The sequence below is a fragment of the Mytilus galloprovincialis genome, chromosome 13 (genome assembly GCF_965363235.1).
Source record: "Mytilus galloprovincialis chromosome 13, xbMytGall1.hap1.1, whole genome shotgun sequence".
NCBI classification, from domain to species: domain Eukaryota; kingdom Metazoa; phylum Mollusca; class Bivalvia; order Mytilida; family Mytilidae; genus Mytilus; species Mytilus galloprovincialis.
In genome coordinates, this window is record NC_134850.1 from 9,350,322 (window position 1) to 9,368,685 (window position 18,364).

An 18,364-nucleotide genomic window follows, 5' to 3' on the forward strand; every position below is an offset into this window, starting at 1 on the left:
TGAAAGGGAAGGGGATTGTAGTTACGACGTAAGAAACATATCCGATATAATTTGTGAAACGGTTATTCCATAACGGTCAACCAACTCGTGATGGCGTCCGTAAAATTTACGAAGGGATGATTTCAACTTCACCATTTGGAACTCTTGGTTTAATAGCTTCCTTGTGAGCAGTAACCCTTTATCAAGAAAATCATGATAGGAAATGCAAGCACGGGAATATCGTATCAATTGGGAGATATATACCCCGTATGCAGGTGCTGCTGGAATGTTGCTACTTAGAAATGGAAAGTTCACAATTGGAAAGCTTAAATCATCTCTTTTGTGGTAAAGTTTTGTTTTCAACCGACCCTCATTGTCAATTTCTAGGTGTAAGTCAATATATGAAGCCGACTTAACTGTATCTGTAGTATCCTTTATCTCCAATTCGATGGGATAGATGCGTTCAACATAGTCACCAAATTTTCAATTGTTTAGTGAAAGAACGTCATCTATATAGCGGAAAGTAGAGTTAAAGGATATTGCTAACTTCTTATCTTTCTTCCTTAGAAGTTCCTGCATGAAGTCAGCCTCATTATAAAAAAGAAACAAGTCGGCAAGTAGAGGGGCACAGTTTGTTCTTAAAGTTTTAACCGCATAATTGCCAAAACCCATTGTAATTGGTGGAACAACAGCAAAGTTAGATTGTGCAAATCAGAACCCAAAACGTGCCGAACAGAATGGGTTGACCTTTCTGACAATTATTTTGGCCTCTGTTACAGCCAGTCATTGATTTTGACGGTGAAAAGTTCATTGGTAAGGAGAAAACCAGGGTTTCATTATATACCACAATATTTAAACATTGAAAATGACGTAATCAATTCAACTTTCGAACTGGCATTTTTTTTCTGTTTCTGTTCATAAGTTTGGTTATTAAAAATTGCATATTTGAACATGGGAATTAAAAAGAATAATCTAGTGTTGCGTTTCTAAAGTCTTTCAGTATATTTGCAAAATGGACGAAATGTAGGATAAAAAAAAAGAGCATTCAGAATTTAACAAAAACTTTATCTCACAGATTTTAAAGAACTCAGCTCAAATATGAAGTTTTATAAATATTTCATGAAGATTGATAGAATCCTGGGCCTTAGATATAATGACTCAGCATAATTTCACAGTTTACAGTATGCATAGTTTACTTTAAGTCCTGAATACAAAATTAATTCATAAAATTTGCATATATGTAAGTTTAATTGTTAAGAAGAGCTTATATTTACTCTTCGCAGTCATTAAAACTTATCGATCCTTCCTGAATATTATTTATTGGGTGTTTGTGTCACAATTGTCATGCCGCACAGCCCTATATTTTGACCTTTCAAAAAAAATTGTAGTGCATATGAACTTTCAATTCTAGGATAAGGTTTTTTTTAAAACTTCATAGTAAAAGTGGTACAGTTTTAGCCGTAAAACAAAGTTCCTATGGGAAATTGCATTGTCAATATTTACAGAAATACAACCTATAGTTACGGATATCAGTTTACACACTTACCCATATCATCGCTGATTATTTGGACTGATTATTTGTCTATGTAGCGGTTGATCTACGAAGAAAAAACTATGGGTTTCAATTTCAAACTAAGTAATACGTTAACAAAAGACACGAAAAAACAACGAATAATGCATGATTAATACAGAATTGACAACAGAAATATCGACCAAAAACATCGTCTGCCATCTTTGAGTATATGTAACTGCAGTTACGGATATCACATTAACCGTTGAGTGTAGTGTTAGTGTTGAAGGGTTAAAATTGTGTGTTTTGTTAAAGTTAGACATAGGGTAAACATGGTAAATGTTTATGTAATGGTTCCGGTTTGGTCAAGGGTCAATAGTTTTTATGATCTCCGTAAATACAATAGAACTGAAGACGAAAAACATCTTTTTATTTAACATTATGCTGAAATCAAGGCAAATTATTCAGATTTTTCGACTGTCTATACAGATGGATCGCACAGATTATTGTACCATATCATAGTCATGATGTCAATTAAAGGATCTACCACTACCCTTGGAAACACTTAAGCAGATCAGAGTACCAACATTCTAAAAATAACGTACACAAATAAGTTCGATCCATCTGTATAGACAGTCGAAATTTGTCTACGTTATTTTTAGAATGTTGGTACTCTGATCTTCCTAAAGTGTTTCCAAGGGGAGTGGTAGATCCTTTAATTGGCATCATGACTATGATATGGTACATTAATCTTAGTGTTGGATGTTCTATAATTACAAAAAAAAAATATCACCAAAGTTGTTATTACTAAATAGATTACTTAATTAAAAAAAGATCAGGAATGTGTGTGCATAAGAGACAAAAGATTTCTTTAAGATAGCTCCTATTCCCTCACTGAAAACTACATAAAAGACGACTACGTAGAAGATCATTTTAAAACTTCTACTGTAGCCTTGAATCATGATCCATGACCTTACATATCCACAGGCTCCTAAAATTTGTCATACTTGGCCTGTTGCAATATCGTCCCGTTTGTCATAGATTTTAGTGTGAAGTCTGTGTCAATACTGAGGAAAATATATGGTATGAAGAAGTCCTTCTTGTATCAGTATAATCCTTAATTTCAAGTTCACTGGGATATATCAGATTTAAGTATTTACTGAAATATGGGTTATGAAATAATAGGACATCATCAATATATATGAAAGTTAAATTAGATAAATCGAAAGGTGCTTATTTTTTTAGTCTTTTAGAAGGTTCTGAATGATTTCTGGTTTATACGAGTACCAAAACAAACCGACTAGTTAGGAGGTGGGGGTTGGGGCGCACAATTAGTACCGATTGGAATACCGCCTGTCTGTTTAATTATCAATCCTCCAATCTCATCAAATGTATTGCCGATCAAAAAGTCCAGCATTTTGATAATATCATCTTCAGTATGTTGTCGATATAAGTTGAGATATATTCAGATTGTTCACTCTTGTGATGGGAGATGAATTGCTGGGTATTTGTATTGACAACACCCTTCTTCGCCTTCAACCTTCCTTTGTCGTATCCGATCTTCTATTCGTTTTAAATAATGAAGATATATATATCAACCGACCCTCATTATCAATTTCTAGATGTAAGTCAAGATATGAGGTCGACTTAACTGTATCTGTTGTATCCTTTATCTCTAGCTCGATGTGATAGATGCGTCAACATAGTCACCAAATATTTTTGTCCCATGTTGTTTCTTTTTTTATTATTACCCCCCCCCCCCTCCCTCCCCACTCACCCCCAAAATTTCCAAACATTTCCAGACCAATTGAGATGATCCTCGGGGTTTTATATTGTTCGTTATGCTTTTTTTAATTTTTTTTTTTTAAGCTTTTTGTAGATCGTTTTGTTGATTTTCGGTTTTTATTTGGTACCATGTTCTTTCTGTGTTTTCTTGTTGTTTTTTTTTCTTTTTAATTCAAAAAAAAAACACACTTTGCCTTTCCATGGCAATGTTTTAATTGATCCATTGGTAGATCCAAATGTCGAGCATGATCTACTGTAGCCTAGATCTACTGGCCATTCCGAAGAACCAGATCTGCTAACCTTTCCTGGCTCCTGACCTTTGAAGAACCGGATCTGCTAACTTTTCCATGCACCTGACAATTTGGTTTTGTTTTTGTTGCTCAGTCTTCAGTTTTCTTTAATATGTTTTGTATCTTCGCTTCTTATTTTGTATCTTTTAAGTTTTTTAAGTGTCGGTCTTAATTTTATCATTTCATTTTGATTTTGAGATAAATCTGCCTCAGAAATGATACTTTGCCTTTCCATTGCAATGGTTTTTTTTGTCCATTGGTAGATCATGATCTGAAGAACCGGATCTGTTAACATTTCCAGGCACCTGACTTTTGGTTGTGTTCTTGCTGCTCAGTCTTCAGTTTTCTTTAATATGTTTTGTATCTTCGCTTCTTATTTTGTATCTTTTAAGTTTTTAAGTTTTTTAAGTGTCGGTCTTAATTTTATCATATCATTTTGATTTTGAGATAAATCTGCCTCAGAAATGATACTCATAATCATTTATTTTATTTCAAAATTTTATTGCAAAACATATAAATAAAAGTTATAAAATATACATAGTTTTAATTAACACCATCAAATTCTGTATTATTTTCTTTGAACTATAGTTTGTTTGAAAGAACAAGCTCGAGCAGTTGATTGACACTAGTGAAACAGTCAAATTTAGTGAACAGAATATTATGTTATGGCCCTGGTGTAAAATAAAGTCATCTCTACTCCATCTTAAATATTATTTCAATTACTTGATAACCAGAACAGAATTAACGTTTAATTTACATGAATAAGAGATAAAAAAAAGACTTGTTTGGAGACAATTATACAGCCATCAAACAAGATATTTACAAATTAGATTGTAATCGTGCTACTTAAAAAGTAAAATCACAATAAATACTAACTCAGAGAATAATCAAATCGGAAAGTCCCTAATCACATGGCAAAATCAAATGACAAAACACATCAAAAACGAATGGACAACTTTAAGGGTGTTCGCTTCTCAGTTTAATATATATATTTTTTTAAATATTGATAGGGGATTAATAAAGAAATCAAAAGAGCAAATATATATATATATATATATATAAGGCAATGCGCTCATTTTCGAAATTTTGAAATTTTGGCGGTAAAATGTTCTCTCTTTACTTTTCATATCATTGACAAGTTTAAGTTTTCAAAAACTGTTAAAACATAACTAAAATGTTAAATGGCTTATCATTATACTTGTTAAAGATTTGTAAAAAATAAATAGGGTCAAAATTAGGGATAGCACCAGAGGATTCCGAAGATCTGACAAAAAATCCAAAACATGACAAGCGAACTTCTTTAATTTGACTTAGAGATTGCGGGATTTAATTTGAATCCCAGCGTTAAATGTACGCTTGTGAAAAAAAAAGATACCAAGAGTTCAATAGACTCTGAAACAGAAAACTACAACCTAAGTTATAATTGTAAACATAAATTACAGATCTACTTTCTATAAACTTACATCCCATGGGGTGTCCATCCCCCCCCCCCCCCCCAAGATTTGGCGGTAGTATACAATACTATCGTATTTCTATTCTAAAATACTCGTCATGTTTCCAATGTTTCACTATTACTATAGATCAAACAATGCTCTTTAACATTACAAGAACAGAGTAAAATAACACAAGTAATAGTTGTGCGCGGCTACTATTTCCACCAGCTATCTGAGGTCCATTACAAAAATCTGTTTCACACACAGTGACACAAGCTACTCTCTTTGAAAAGGCATCATAGATACATGTTGAGTGGTTACGTGCAGCGTCTAAATCAAAAAACTTCGGGTCATAAAATGAATAGTTGTTAGCACTGTTGTGGCAATCCCGTATGTATGCGTGAACTTGTCCTGAAAAAAGAAGGTTACTAATGTAGAAACAGTCAACAGAATAGAAACATAGGATTAAAATATGACATTTATAGTACCAATACTCAAGAAGCTATCATTAATAGTTGTTGGCAAACACGCGACAAAAAAATACTTGTGATATTTATCAATATCACATTCCAATTTTATAATAGATTGGGTGTTGAAACTGTTCAACCTTTACTTTTTGCTTCTACGTCTTTTGGTCTTTGACGGAAAGTTGTCTCATAGTCAAGTATACCTATTAGTATCACAATGCAATATTTATGGATCTTTGAAGGCCGTAGAGTGACCTGTTGTTAACTTATTCGTGTACGTCTTGCAGTCTTTGATGAGGAGTCTTCTCATGGTCAATTATACCACATATTGAGCATCTACTAGTTCATTGCAATACACGAACAATATAATAAATATGGAGGCAGTTGCTCAACGGTATTATCTTGGTGTAGCAATTCCACAATGAAATCATCGTCCTGTACTATCAACAAAAATATTAAAACAATTTAAAATATAAACAAGACTACAATTCCATACAATAAGATAACCTGATACCTACAAGCATCAATGTAAAAAGGCTTAGGACATATTAGAGCGTCACTGATGAGTCTTTTGTAGACGAATCGCGCGTCTGGCGTATATATACAATTTTAGTACTGGTATCTATGATGAGTTTATTTGGTAGACAAAATAAATACGATTGACATGCTTTGGTATATCTGCTACATATTAGTCCCACAACAAAAATTTGCGTGTTATACACCATTGTATATATAAATAGATAAATCAATTTAGATTTATGACATAACAAGTTTTAGTGGGATTGACACCGATAATTCGACACAAAACCGAATTTCGCGACATTTTTCGAAAATGCAAATTTAGTACCTAGTGTTATATTACGGTACATAGGAAATTTTCGTTCTGAGACAAGTGTCTTTGATACAATAAGATAACTTGATACCTACGTACAAGCACCAGTTTTAAAAGGCTTAGTAAACTTTTGTTTGGTGTGTAAACGTCGCAATGCTTTAAAAAAAAAATAAAAAAAATACTGTCGCATTTTCCTTTTTAAACCCTTTTTTTACTAGTAAAATATGAACTGAGTAAATACACTACCTTGTCCTTCTATCCCCTCAATGACACACCTATCATAGTATATACACTACCTTGTTCTTCTATCCTCTCAATGACACATCTATCAGAGTAAATACACTACCTTGTTCTTCTGTCCTCTCAATGACACACCTATCATAGTAAATACACTACCTTGTTCTTCTATCCTCTCAACTTTTGACACACCTATCATAGTAAATACACTACCTTGTTCTTCTATCCTCTCAATGACACACCTATCATAGTAAATAGACTACATTGTTCTTCTGTCCTCTCAATGACACACCTATCATAGTAAATACACTACCTTGTTCTTCTATCCTCTCAATGACACACCTATCATAGTAAATACACTACCCTGTTCTTCTATCCTCTCAATGACACACCTATCATAGTAAATACCTTGTTCTTCTGTCCTCTCAATGACACACCTATCATAGTAAATACACTACCTTGTTCTTCTGTCCTCTCAATGACACACCTATCATAGTAAATACACTACCTTGTTCTTCTATCCTCTCAATGACACACCTATCATAGTAAATAGACTACATTGTTCTTCTGTCCTCTCAATGACACACCTATCATAGTAAATACACTACCTTGTTCTTCTATCCTCTCAATGACACACCTATCATAGTAAATACACTACCCTGTTCTTCTATCCTCTCAATGACACACCTATCATAGTAAATACCTTGTTCTTCTGTCCTCTCAATGACACACCTATCATAGTAAATACACTACCTTGTTCTTCTGTCCTCTCAATGACACACCTATCATAGTAAATACACTACTTTGTTCTTCTATCCTCTCAATGACACACTTATCATAGTAAATACACTACCTTGTTCTTCTATCCTCTCAATGACACACCTATCATAGTAAATACACTACCTTGTTCTTCTATCCTCTCAATGACACACCTATCATAGTAAATACACTACCTTGTTCTTCTATCCTCTCAATGACATACCTATCATAGTAAATACACTACCTTGTTCTTCTGTCCTCTCAATGACACACCTATCATAGTAAATACACTACCTTGTTCTTCTATCCTCTCAATAACACACCTATCATAGTAAATACACTACCTTGTTCTTCTATCCTCTCAATGAAACACCTATCATAGTAAATACACTACCTTGTTCTTCTGTCCTCTCAATGACACACCTATCATAGTAAATACACTACCTTGTTCTTCTATCCTCTCAATGACACACTTATCATAGTAAATACACTACCTTGTTCTTCTATCCTCTCAATGACATACCTATAATAGTAAATACACTACCTTGTTCTTCTATCCTCTCAATGACACACCTATCATAGTAAATACACTACCTTGTTCTTCTATCCTCTCATTAACACATCTATCATAGTAAATACACTACCTTAATATTCTTCTATCCTCTCAATGACACATTTATCATAGTAAATACACTACCTTGTTTTTCTATCCTCTCAATGACACATCTATCATAGTAAATACCTACCTTGTTCTTCTATCCTCTCAATGACACATTTATCATAGTCTGTGTTCTCACAATTCTTTAGATATTGGTATTGTTTTATCTTTGTGCCATCAGATACGGACTGATCTTTTTTCGCCGTCGAATTTGTTATATTGAACTCTATGTACTCTGCTTCCATGGCAGCTGTGTCTGTTATACACGAACCAGTGGCAGAACTATCACCACATTGGTAGCACCATAATGAATCTGAAATAAAATCAGTTCAATTTAAGAACGAGTACAAGAGTTTGATCAATTTGTTATTTACTAAATGAATGTAATCAAACAAACTACTTAAATTTGGACTTTAGTTTTCTCATTTGAATTGTCTTATATTTTTCATTTCGGGACTTTTTATAGCTCACTATGCGGTATGGGCTCTTTCAGTCATTTTTCTCAAATTTAGCTTTTTTGTCAAGAGTAAATAAGCTGCAAGGTTTTTCTATACCATTATCATTATATGTGAATCTTAGCGGTTCGAAAATTAACGTCGAAAAAAAATGGCTACATTTGAGTAAAATGACAGAAAATATTTTACCAATTTCTGCCGTTGCCATATTGGGATCGTCCTATTTCCAGTTACGATTATCAGTTATTGGTTAACACCAATGCGTGTTATCGGGTTGTTAACACTGTCTACTTTACAACATTTTTCGACATGAGTGCGTGAACCCCTGAGGGTTCACGCATATTTATTAGTTAGAGATATGGTCTATGGAGGAATATTCGGAAACTTTCTTATTGTTCATTCGGAACAGTTGTTCTTAATATCTGTATTAGCTTCCTGCAATTAAGATCGAGCACCTCCATACGGGTATTGAGTATATTTAAAACATAGCAATAAAGAACTTAACACTGATCGTTTACTTATCTATATAGAAAAAAACGAAATAGCTATCCATAAGTATAATTTGTAAAAGATAATAATGATTCAAAACATGGACACATACACCCCAGTCTTCCAAAAATTCATAAAATGAATTTAGAAATAATTAATGAGGCATTGCGAACTGGTCAACAAGTATACAATGTACATTAATTAATGTTCCTTACGACCAATCGTCAATTAGGTGTAACTCTCCCACGAGATGGATTGAGATTGACCTAATATAAAACCATTATTGAAGAGACATAACTTTTAAATTCTAGATACAACAGCTAGATTTCATTTATAAGATGATAGAGTCACACAAGATAAATAGAGGCTCTAAAGAGCCTGTGTCGCTCACCTTGGTCTATGTGAATATTAAACAAAGGACGCAGATATGGATTCATGACAAAATTGTGTTTTAGTGATGGTGATGTGTTTGAAAATCTTACTTTACTGAACATTCTTGCTGCTTACAATATCTCTATCTATAATGAACTTGGCCCAGTAGTTTCAGTGGAAAATGTTAGTAAAAAATTATAAATTTTATGAAAATTGTTAAAAATTGACTATAAAGGACAATAACTCCTTAGGGGGTCAATTGACCATTTTGGTCATGTTGCCTTTTTTTAGGTCTTACTTTGCTGTACATTATTGCTGTTTACAGTTTAACTCTATCTATAATAATATTCAAGATAATAACAAGAAAAGGCACAATTTCCTTAGAATTGCCAATTCAGGGGCAGCAACCTATCAACGGGTTGTCCGATCAATCTGAAAATGTTAAGGCAAATAGATCTTGACCTGATAAACAATTAAACCCCTGTCATATTTGCTCTAAATGCTTTGGTCTTTGAGTTATAAGCCAAAAACTGCATTTACCCCTATGTTCTATTTTTAGCTGTGGTGGCCATCTTGGTTGGATGGCCGGGTCAACGGACACATTTTTAAACTAGGGGTGCTATAAACAGTTTCGTACTAAAAACTAGGGGTATTTCCCCAGTGAGATTTACATACTGATGGAATTCCCTGCTATTCATATACCACTAAATGAAAAAGTTGATTGTTTTTTATGTTCAATGTGAAAAACATATATTGAAGTTCAATTAAAATGCCACTTTTGTCAAGATTTAAAAAAAAAAATGTTTTTGTGACTTCCTACTATATGGGAGGCAACTCCATAAACAGCTGATTTTCACCTGTTGCAAAAAGCACTTTGATTTGTCAGGTAAGATAGCTCCTTTCGGAGCAGGCGAACGTAGGCTGAAACTACATTTTCTTAAATCAGCCGGATAAGCTCTTCGAAATGCATATTATAAGAAATCTCAAATATATGCACAGGTTACTGATCCGTGAGTCCAAAGGTGGTCTGTTTTTAAGGTTTTTTAGGGGGAAAATGCCTAATTTCCAGCTGATAACTTGTACCAATTTGCATGTTTAAACAAGAGATGTTGGATTTTTTTTTATTTATTCAGAAAGTTCATAGAATTATCTTTCCATTGATGTATAGATATCTATATAACTATGAATATCTGACTTCTGCATGATGGGTCCACTATTACATGCCCTGTTACAGAATGACGTCGCGTAAAAAAACTGTTGATTGCACCCTTAAGGGACAAATACAAAATATTAGTGATGTTTTAGCATAGAAATGTGTTTGCGAATGGAGTAAAATAATTCTGAAAAATATTGTACGGCATGTATACATTAATTTAAAAGCATCAGTTTGGTATATTTAATGCAAATATTACAGATTTGTACATAGCAACCAGATATAAGAAAACCAGACTCTCAGTCTGTGCGAATATTGAAGTTTTTTAATTTTTTGCGACGTCATGATATTTTTATTCAATCTCTCATATATTTGGAACCAAAAGTTGCATATGAAAAGTGTAGATTTTTTCTACTTTGACCTTTACTCCTGATCAGTGTTACATAAAGTTTTATTCATTATAATATATATTTGGTACTTTTTATAGTCAAAAAGGTACACATGTCATTCCTATGAAAAACACTATTTCAATATTTTCTCAACTCAGCTATAACTTAGTTCATATAGTACTAGGAACAAAATCTATTTAAAGTAACTTTATTCATGCCTATTTCATAGTTTTTATTCTATTTATTTAAAAGAAACCCTATTTTATGATTTATTTTCTTTGTAAAACTGATGAAAATGTGATACAGGAAATGTTTGGGATTTGCCAGTTAAACTGTTTGCCCCTGGCCAATATGCCACTACCGCGCGACATAAAAAAAGAGCTGTAGTTTCACTATTTGTGGTCACAATCCTTAAAGTAAGACATCATTTTAATCGGTATAGTGTACAGATTCAGAAAAGCTGAGAATTTTTTATATATCGCATACAAGGTTTTGCTTAAGGGTGCTATAAACAGTTTCGTACTAAAAATTAGGGGTATTTTCCCAGTGAGATTTACATACTGATGGAATTCCCTGCTATTCATATACCACTAAATGAAAAAGTTGATTGTTTTTTATGTTCAATGTGAAAAACATATATTGAAGTTCAATTAAAATGCCACTTTTGTCAAGATTTAAAAAAAAAAATGTTTTTGTGACTTCCTACTATATGGGAGGCAACTCCATAAACAGCTGATTTTCACCTGTTGCAAAAAGCACTTTGATTTGTCAGGTAAGATAGCTCCTTTCGGAGCAGGCGAACGTAGGCTGAAACTACATTTTCTTAAATCAGCCGGATAAGCTCTTCGAAATGCATATTATAAGAAATCTCAAATATATGCACAGGTTACTGATCCGTGTGTCCAAAGGTGGTCTGTTTTTAAGGTTTTTTAGGGGGAAAATGCCTAATTTCCAGCTGATAACTTGTACCAATTTGCATGTTTAAACAAGAGATGTTGGATTTTTTTTTATTTATTCAGAAAGTTCATAGAATTATCTTTCCATTGATGTATAGATATCTATATAACTATGAATATCTGACTTCTGCATGATGGGTCCACTATTACATGCCCTGTTACAGAATGACGTCGCGTAAAAAAAACTGTTGATTGCACCCTTAAGGGACAAATACAAAATATTAGTGATGTTTTAGCATAGAAATGTGTTTGCGAATGGAGTAAAATAATTCTGAAAAATATTGTACGGCATGTATACATTAATTTAAAAGCATCAGTTTGGTATATTTAATGCAAATATTACAGATTTGTACATAGCAACCAGATATAAGAAAACCAGACTCTCAGTCTGTGCGAATATTGAAGTTTTTTAATTTTTTGCGACGTCATGATATTTTTATTCAATCTCTCATATATTTGGAACCAAAAGTTGCATATGAAAAGTGTAGATTTTTTCTACTTTGACCTTTACTCCTGATCAGTGTTACATAAAGTTTTATTCATTATAATATATATTTGGTACTTTTTATAGTCAAAAAGGTACACATGTCATTCCTATGAAAAACACTATTTCAATATTTTCTCAACTCAGCTATAACTTAGTTCATATAGTACTAGGAACAAAATCTATTTAAAGTAACTTTATTCATGCCTATTTCATAGTTTTTATTCTATTTATTTAAAAGAAACCCTATTTTATGATTTATTTTCTTTGTAAAACTGATGAAAATGTGATACAGGAAATGTTTGGGATTTGCCAGTTAAACTGTTTGCCCCTGGCCAATATGCCACTACCGCGCGACATAAAAAAAGAGCTGTAGTTTCACTATTTGTGGTCACAATCCTTAAAGTAAGACATCATTTTAATCGGTATAGTGTACAGATTCAGAAAAGCTGAGAATTTTTTATATATCGCATACAAGGTTTTGCTTAAGGGTGCTATAAACAGTTTCGTACTAAAAATTAGGGGTATTTCCCCAGTGAGATTTACATACTGATGGAATTCCCTGCTATTCAAATACCACTAAATGAAAAAGTTGATTGTTTTTTATGTTCAATGTGAAAAACATATATTGAAGTTCAATTAAAATGCCACTTTTGTCAAGATTTAAAAAAAAAAATGTTTTTGTGACTTCCTACTATATGGGAGGCAACTCCATAAACAGCTGATTTTCACCTGTTGCAAAAAGCACTTTGATTTGTCAGGTAAGATAGCTCCTTTCGGAGCAGGCGAACGTAGGCTGAAACTACATTTTCTTAAATCAGCCGGATAAGCTCTTCGAAATGCATATTATAAGAAATCTCAAATATATGCACAGGTTACTGATCCGTGTGTCCAAAGGTGGTCTGTTTTTAAGGTTTTTTAGGGGGAAAATGCCTAATTTCCAGCTGATAACTTGTACCAATTTGCATGTTTAAACAAGAGATGTTGGATTTTTTTTTATTTATTCAGAAAGTTCATAGAATTATCTTTCCATTGATGTATAGATATCTATATAACTATGAATATCTGACTTCTGCATGATGGGTCCACTATTACATGCCCTGTTACAGAATGACGTCGCGTAAAAAAAACTGTTGATTGCACCCTTAAGGGACAAATACAAAATATTAGTGATGTTTTAGCATAGAAATGTGTTTGCGAATGGAGTAAAATAATTCTGAAAAATATTGTACGGCATGTATACATTAATTTAAAAGCATCAGTTTGGTATATTTAATGCAAATATTACAGATTTGTACATAGCAACCAGATATAAGAAAACCAGACTCTCAGTCTGTGCGAATATTGAAGTTTTTTTAATTTTTTGCGACGTCATGATATTTTTATTCAATCTCTCATATATTTGGAACCAAAAGTTGCATATGAAAAGTGTAGATTTTTTCTACTTTGACCTTTACTCCTGATCAGTGTTACATAAAGTTTTATTCATTATAATATATATTTGGTACTTTTTATAGTCAAAAAGGTACACATGTCATTCCTATGAAAAACACTATTTCAATATTTTCTCAACTCAGCTATAACTTAGTTCATATAGTACTAGGAACAAAATCTATTTAAAGTAACTTTATTCATGCCTATTTCATAGTTTTTATTCTATTTATTTAAAAGAAACCCTATTTTATGATTTATTTTCTTTGTAAAACTGATGAAAATGTGATACAGGAAATGTTTGGGATTTGCCAGTTAAACTGTTTGCCCCTGGCCAATATGCCACTACCGCGCGACATAAAAAAAGAGCTGTAGTTTCACTATTTGTGGTCACAATCCTTAAAGTAAGACATCATTTTAATCGGTATAGTGTACAGATTCAGAAAAGCTGAGAATTTTTTATATATCGCATACAAGGTTTTGCTTAAGGGTGCTATAAACAGTTTCGTACTAAAAATTAGGGGTATTTCCCCAGTGAGATTTACATACTGATGGAATTCCCTGCTATTCATATACCACTAAATGAAAAAGTTGATTGTTTTTTATGTTCAATGTGAAAAACATATATTGAAGTTCAATTAAAATGCCACTTTTGTCAAGATTTAAAAAAAAAAAATGTTTTTGTGACTTCCTACTATATGGGAGGCAACTCCATAAACAGCTGATTTTCACCTGTTGCAAAAAGCACTTTGATTTGTCAGGTAAGATAGCTCCTTTCGGAGCAGGCGAACGTAGGCTGAAACTACATTTTCTTAAATCAGCCGGATAAGCTCTTCGAAATGCATATTATAAGAAATCTCAAATATATGCACAGGTTACTGATCCGTGTGTCCAAAGGTGGTCTGTTTTTAAGGTTTTTTAGGGGGGAAATGCCTAATTTCCAGCTGATAACTTGTACCAATTTGCATGTTTAAACAAGAGATGTTGGATTTTTTTTTATTTATTCAGAAAGTTCATAGAATTATCTTTCCATTGATGTATAGATATCTATATAACTATGAATATCTGACTTCTGCATGATGGGTCCACTATTACATGCCCTGTTACAGAATGACGTCGCGTAAAAAAAACTGTTGATTGCACCCTTAAGGGACAAATACAAAATATTAGTGATGTTTTAGCATAGAAATGTGTTTGCGAATGGAGTAAAATAATTCTGAAAAATATTGTACGGCATGTATACATTAATTTAAAAGCATCAGTTTGGTATATTTAATGCAAATATTACAGATTTGTACATAGCAACCAGATATAAGAAAACCAGACTCTCAGTCTGTGCGAATATTGAAGTTTTTTAATTTTTTGCGACGTCATGATATTTTTATTCAATCTCTCATATATTTGGAACCAAAAGTTGCATATGAAAAGTGTAGATTTTTTCTACTTTGACCTTTACTCCTGATCAGTGTTACATAAAGTTTTATTCATTATAATATATATTTGGTACTTTTTATAGTCAAAAAGGTACACATGTCATTCCTATGAAAAACACTATTTCAATATTTTCTCAACTCAGCTATAACTTAGTTCATATAGTACTAGGAACAAAATCTATTTAAAGTAACTTTATTCATGCCTATTTCATAGTTTTTATTCTATTTATTTAAAAGAAACCCTATTTTATGATTTATTTTCTTTGTAAAACTGATGAAAATGTGATACAGGAAATGTTTGGGATTTGCCAGTTAAACTGTTTGCCACTGGCCAATATGCCACTACCGCGCGACATAAAAAAAAAGAGCTGTAGTTTCACTATTTGTGGTCACAATCCTTAAAGTAAGACATCATTTTAATCGGTATAGTGTACAGATTCAGAAAAGCTGAGAATTTTTTATATATCGCATACAAGGTTTTGCTTAAGGGTGCTATAAACAGTTTCGTACTAAAAATTAGGGGTATTTCCCCAGTGAGATTTACATACTGATGGAATTCCCTGCTATTCATATACCACTAAATGAAAAAGTTGATTGTTTTTTATGTTCAATGTGAAAAACATATATTGAAGTTCAATTAAAATGCCACTTTTGTCAAGATTTAAAAAAAAAAATGTTTTTGTGACTTCCTACTATATGGGAGGCAACTCCATAAACAGCTGATTTTCACCTGTTGCAAAAAGCACTTTGATTTGTCAGGTAAGATAGCTCCTTTCGGAGCAGGCGAACGTAGGCTGAAACTACATTTTCTTAAATCAGCCGGATAAGCTCTTCGAAATGCATATTATAAGAAATCTCAAATATATGCACAGGTTACTGATCCGTGTGTCCAAAGGTGGTCTGTTTTTAAGGTTTTTTAGGGGGAAAATGCCTAATTTCCAGCTGATAACTTGTACCAATTTGCATGTTTAAACAAGAGATGTTGGATTTTTTTTTATTTATTCAGAAAGTTCATAGAATTATCTTTCCATTGATGTATAGATATCTATATAACTATGAATATCTGACTTCTGCATGATGGGTCCACTATTACATGCCCTGTTACAGAATGACGTCGCGTAAAAAAAACTGTTGATTGCACCCTTAAGGGACAAATACAAAATATTAGTGATGTTTTAGCATAGAAATGTGTTTGCGAATGGAGTAAAATAATTCTGAAAAATATTGTACGGCATGTATACATTAATTTAAAAGCATCAGTTTGGTATATTTAATGCAAATATTACAGATTTGTACATAGCAACCAGATATAAGAAAACCAGACTCTCAGTCTGTGCGAATATTGAAGTTTTTTAATTTTTTGCGACGTCATGATATTTTTATTCAATCTCTCATATATTTGGAACCAAAAGTTGCATATGAAAAGTGTAGACTTTTTCTACTTTGACCTTTACTCCTGATCAGTGTTACATAAAGTTTTATTCATTATAATATATATTTGGTACTTTTTATAGTCAAAAAGGTACACATGTCATTCCTAAGAAAAACACTATTTCAATATTTTCTCAACTCAGCTATAACTTAGTTCATATAGTACTAGGAACAAAATCTATTTAAAGTAACTTTATTCATGCCTATTTCATAGTTTTTATTCTATTTATTTAAAAGAAACCCTATTTTATGATTTATTTTCTTTGTAAAACTGATGAAAATGTGATACAGGAAATGTTTTGGGATTTGCCAGTTAAACTGTTTGCCACTGGCCAATATGCCACTACCGCGCGACATAAAAAAAGAGCTGTAGTTTCACTATTTGTGGTCACAATCCTTAAAGTAAGACATCATTTTAATCGGTATAGTGTACAGATTCAGAAAAGCTGAGAATTTTTTATATATCGCATACAAGGTTTTGCTTAAGGGTGCTATAAACAGTTTCGTACTAAAAATTAGGGGTATTTCCCCAGTGAGATTTACATACTGATGGAATTCCCTGCTATTCATATACCACTAAATGAAAAAGTTGATTGTTTTTTATGTTCAATGTGAAAAACATATATTGAAGTTCAATTAAAATGCCACTTTTGTCAAGATTTAAAAAAAAAAAATGCTTTTGTGACTTCCTACTATATGGGAGGCAACTCCATAAACAGCTGATTTTCACCTGTTGCAAAAAGCACTTTGATTTGTCAGGTAAGATAGCTCCTTTCGGAGCAGGCGAACGTAGGCTGAAACTACATTTTCTTAAATCAGCCGGATAAGCTCTTCGAAATGCATATTATAAGAAATCTCAAATATATGCACAGGTTACTGATCCATGTGTCCAAAGGTGGTCTGTTTTTAAGGTTTTTTAGGGGGAAAATGCCTAATTTCCAGCTGATAACTTGTACCAATTTGCATGTTTAAACAAGAGATGTTGGATTTTTTTTTATTTATTCAGAAAGTTCATAGAATTATCTTTCCATTGATGTATAGATATCTATATAACTATGAATATCTGACTTCTGCATGATGGGTCCACTATTACATGCCCTGTTACAGAATGACGTCGCGTAAAAAAACTGTTGATTGCACCCTTAAGGGACAAATACAAAATATTAGTGATGTTTTAGCATAGAAATGTGTTTGCGAATGGAGTAAAATAATTCTGAAAAATATTGTACGGCATGTATACATTAATTTAAAAGCATCAGTTTGGTATATTTAATGCAAATATTACAGATTTGTACATAGCAACCAGATATAAGAAAACCAGACTCTCAGTCTGTGCGAATATTGAAGTTTTTTAATTTTTTGCGACGTCATGATATTTTTATTCAATCTCTCATATATTTGGAACCAAAAGTTGCATATGAAAAGTGTAGATTTTTTCTACTTTGACCTTTACTCCTGATCAGTGTTACATAAAGTTTTATTCATTATAATATATATTTGGTACTTTTTATAGTCAAAAAGGTACACATGTCATTCCTAAGAAAAACACTATTTCAATATTTTCTCAACTCAGCTATAACTTAGTTGATATAGTACTAGGAACAAAATCTATTTAAAGTAACTTTATTCATGCCTATTTCATAGTTTTTATTCTATTTATTTAAAAGAAACCCTATTTTATGATTTATTTTCTTTGTAAAACTGATGAAAATGTGATACAGGAAATGTTTTGGGATTTGCCAGTTAAACTGTTTGCCACTTGCCAATATGCCACTACCGCGCGACATAAAAAAAGAGCTGTAGTTTCACTATTTGTGGTCA

General features: G+C 32.5%; 1 protein-coding gene across 2 annotated transcripts in view; it reads right to left on the reverse strand.

The window, feature by feature from the left end:
* Positions 1–18,364, reverse strand: part of LOC143057053 (uncharacterized) — a 70,216-nt gene that overhangs the window by 48,061 nt on the left and 3,791 nt on the right. Inside the window, exons 2-3 of one of the 2 annotated variants that reach the window (XM_076230282.1) lie at positions 8,039–8,263; positions 4,301–5,408 (exon numbers count right to left, since the gene is read on the reverse strand). In XM_076230282.1, coding sequence (XP_076086397.1) covers positions 5,146–5,408; positions 8,039–8,263 — 488 coding nt within the window. In that variant the 3' untranslated portion in view covers positions 4,301–5,145. Of the gene's footprint in view, positions 1–4,300; positions 5,409–8,038; positions 8,264–18,364 lie in introns of those variants that run through there. The other variant, XM_076230283.1, reaches the window with a different exon arrangement.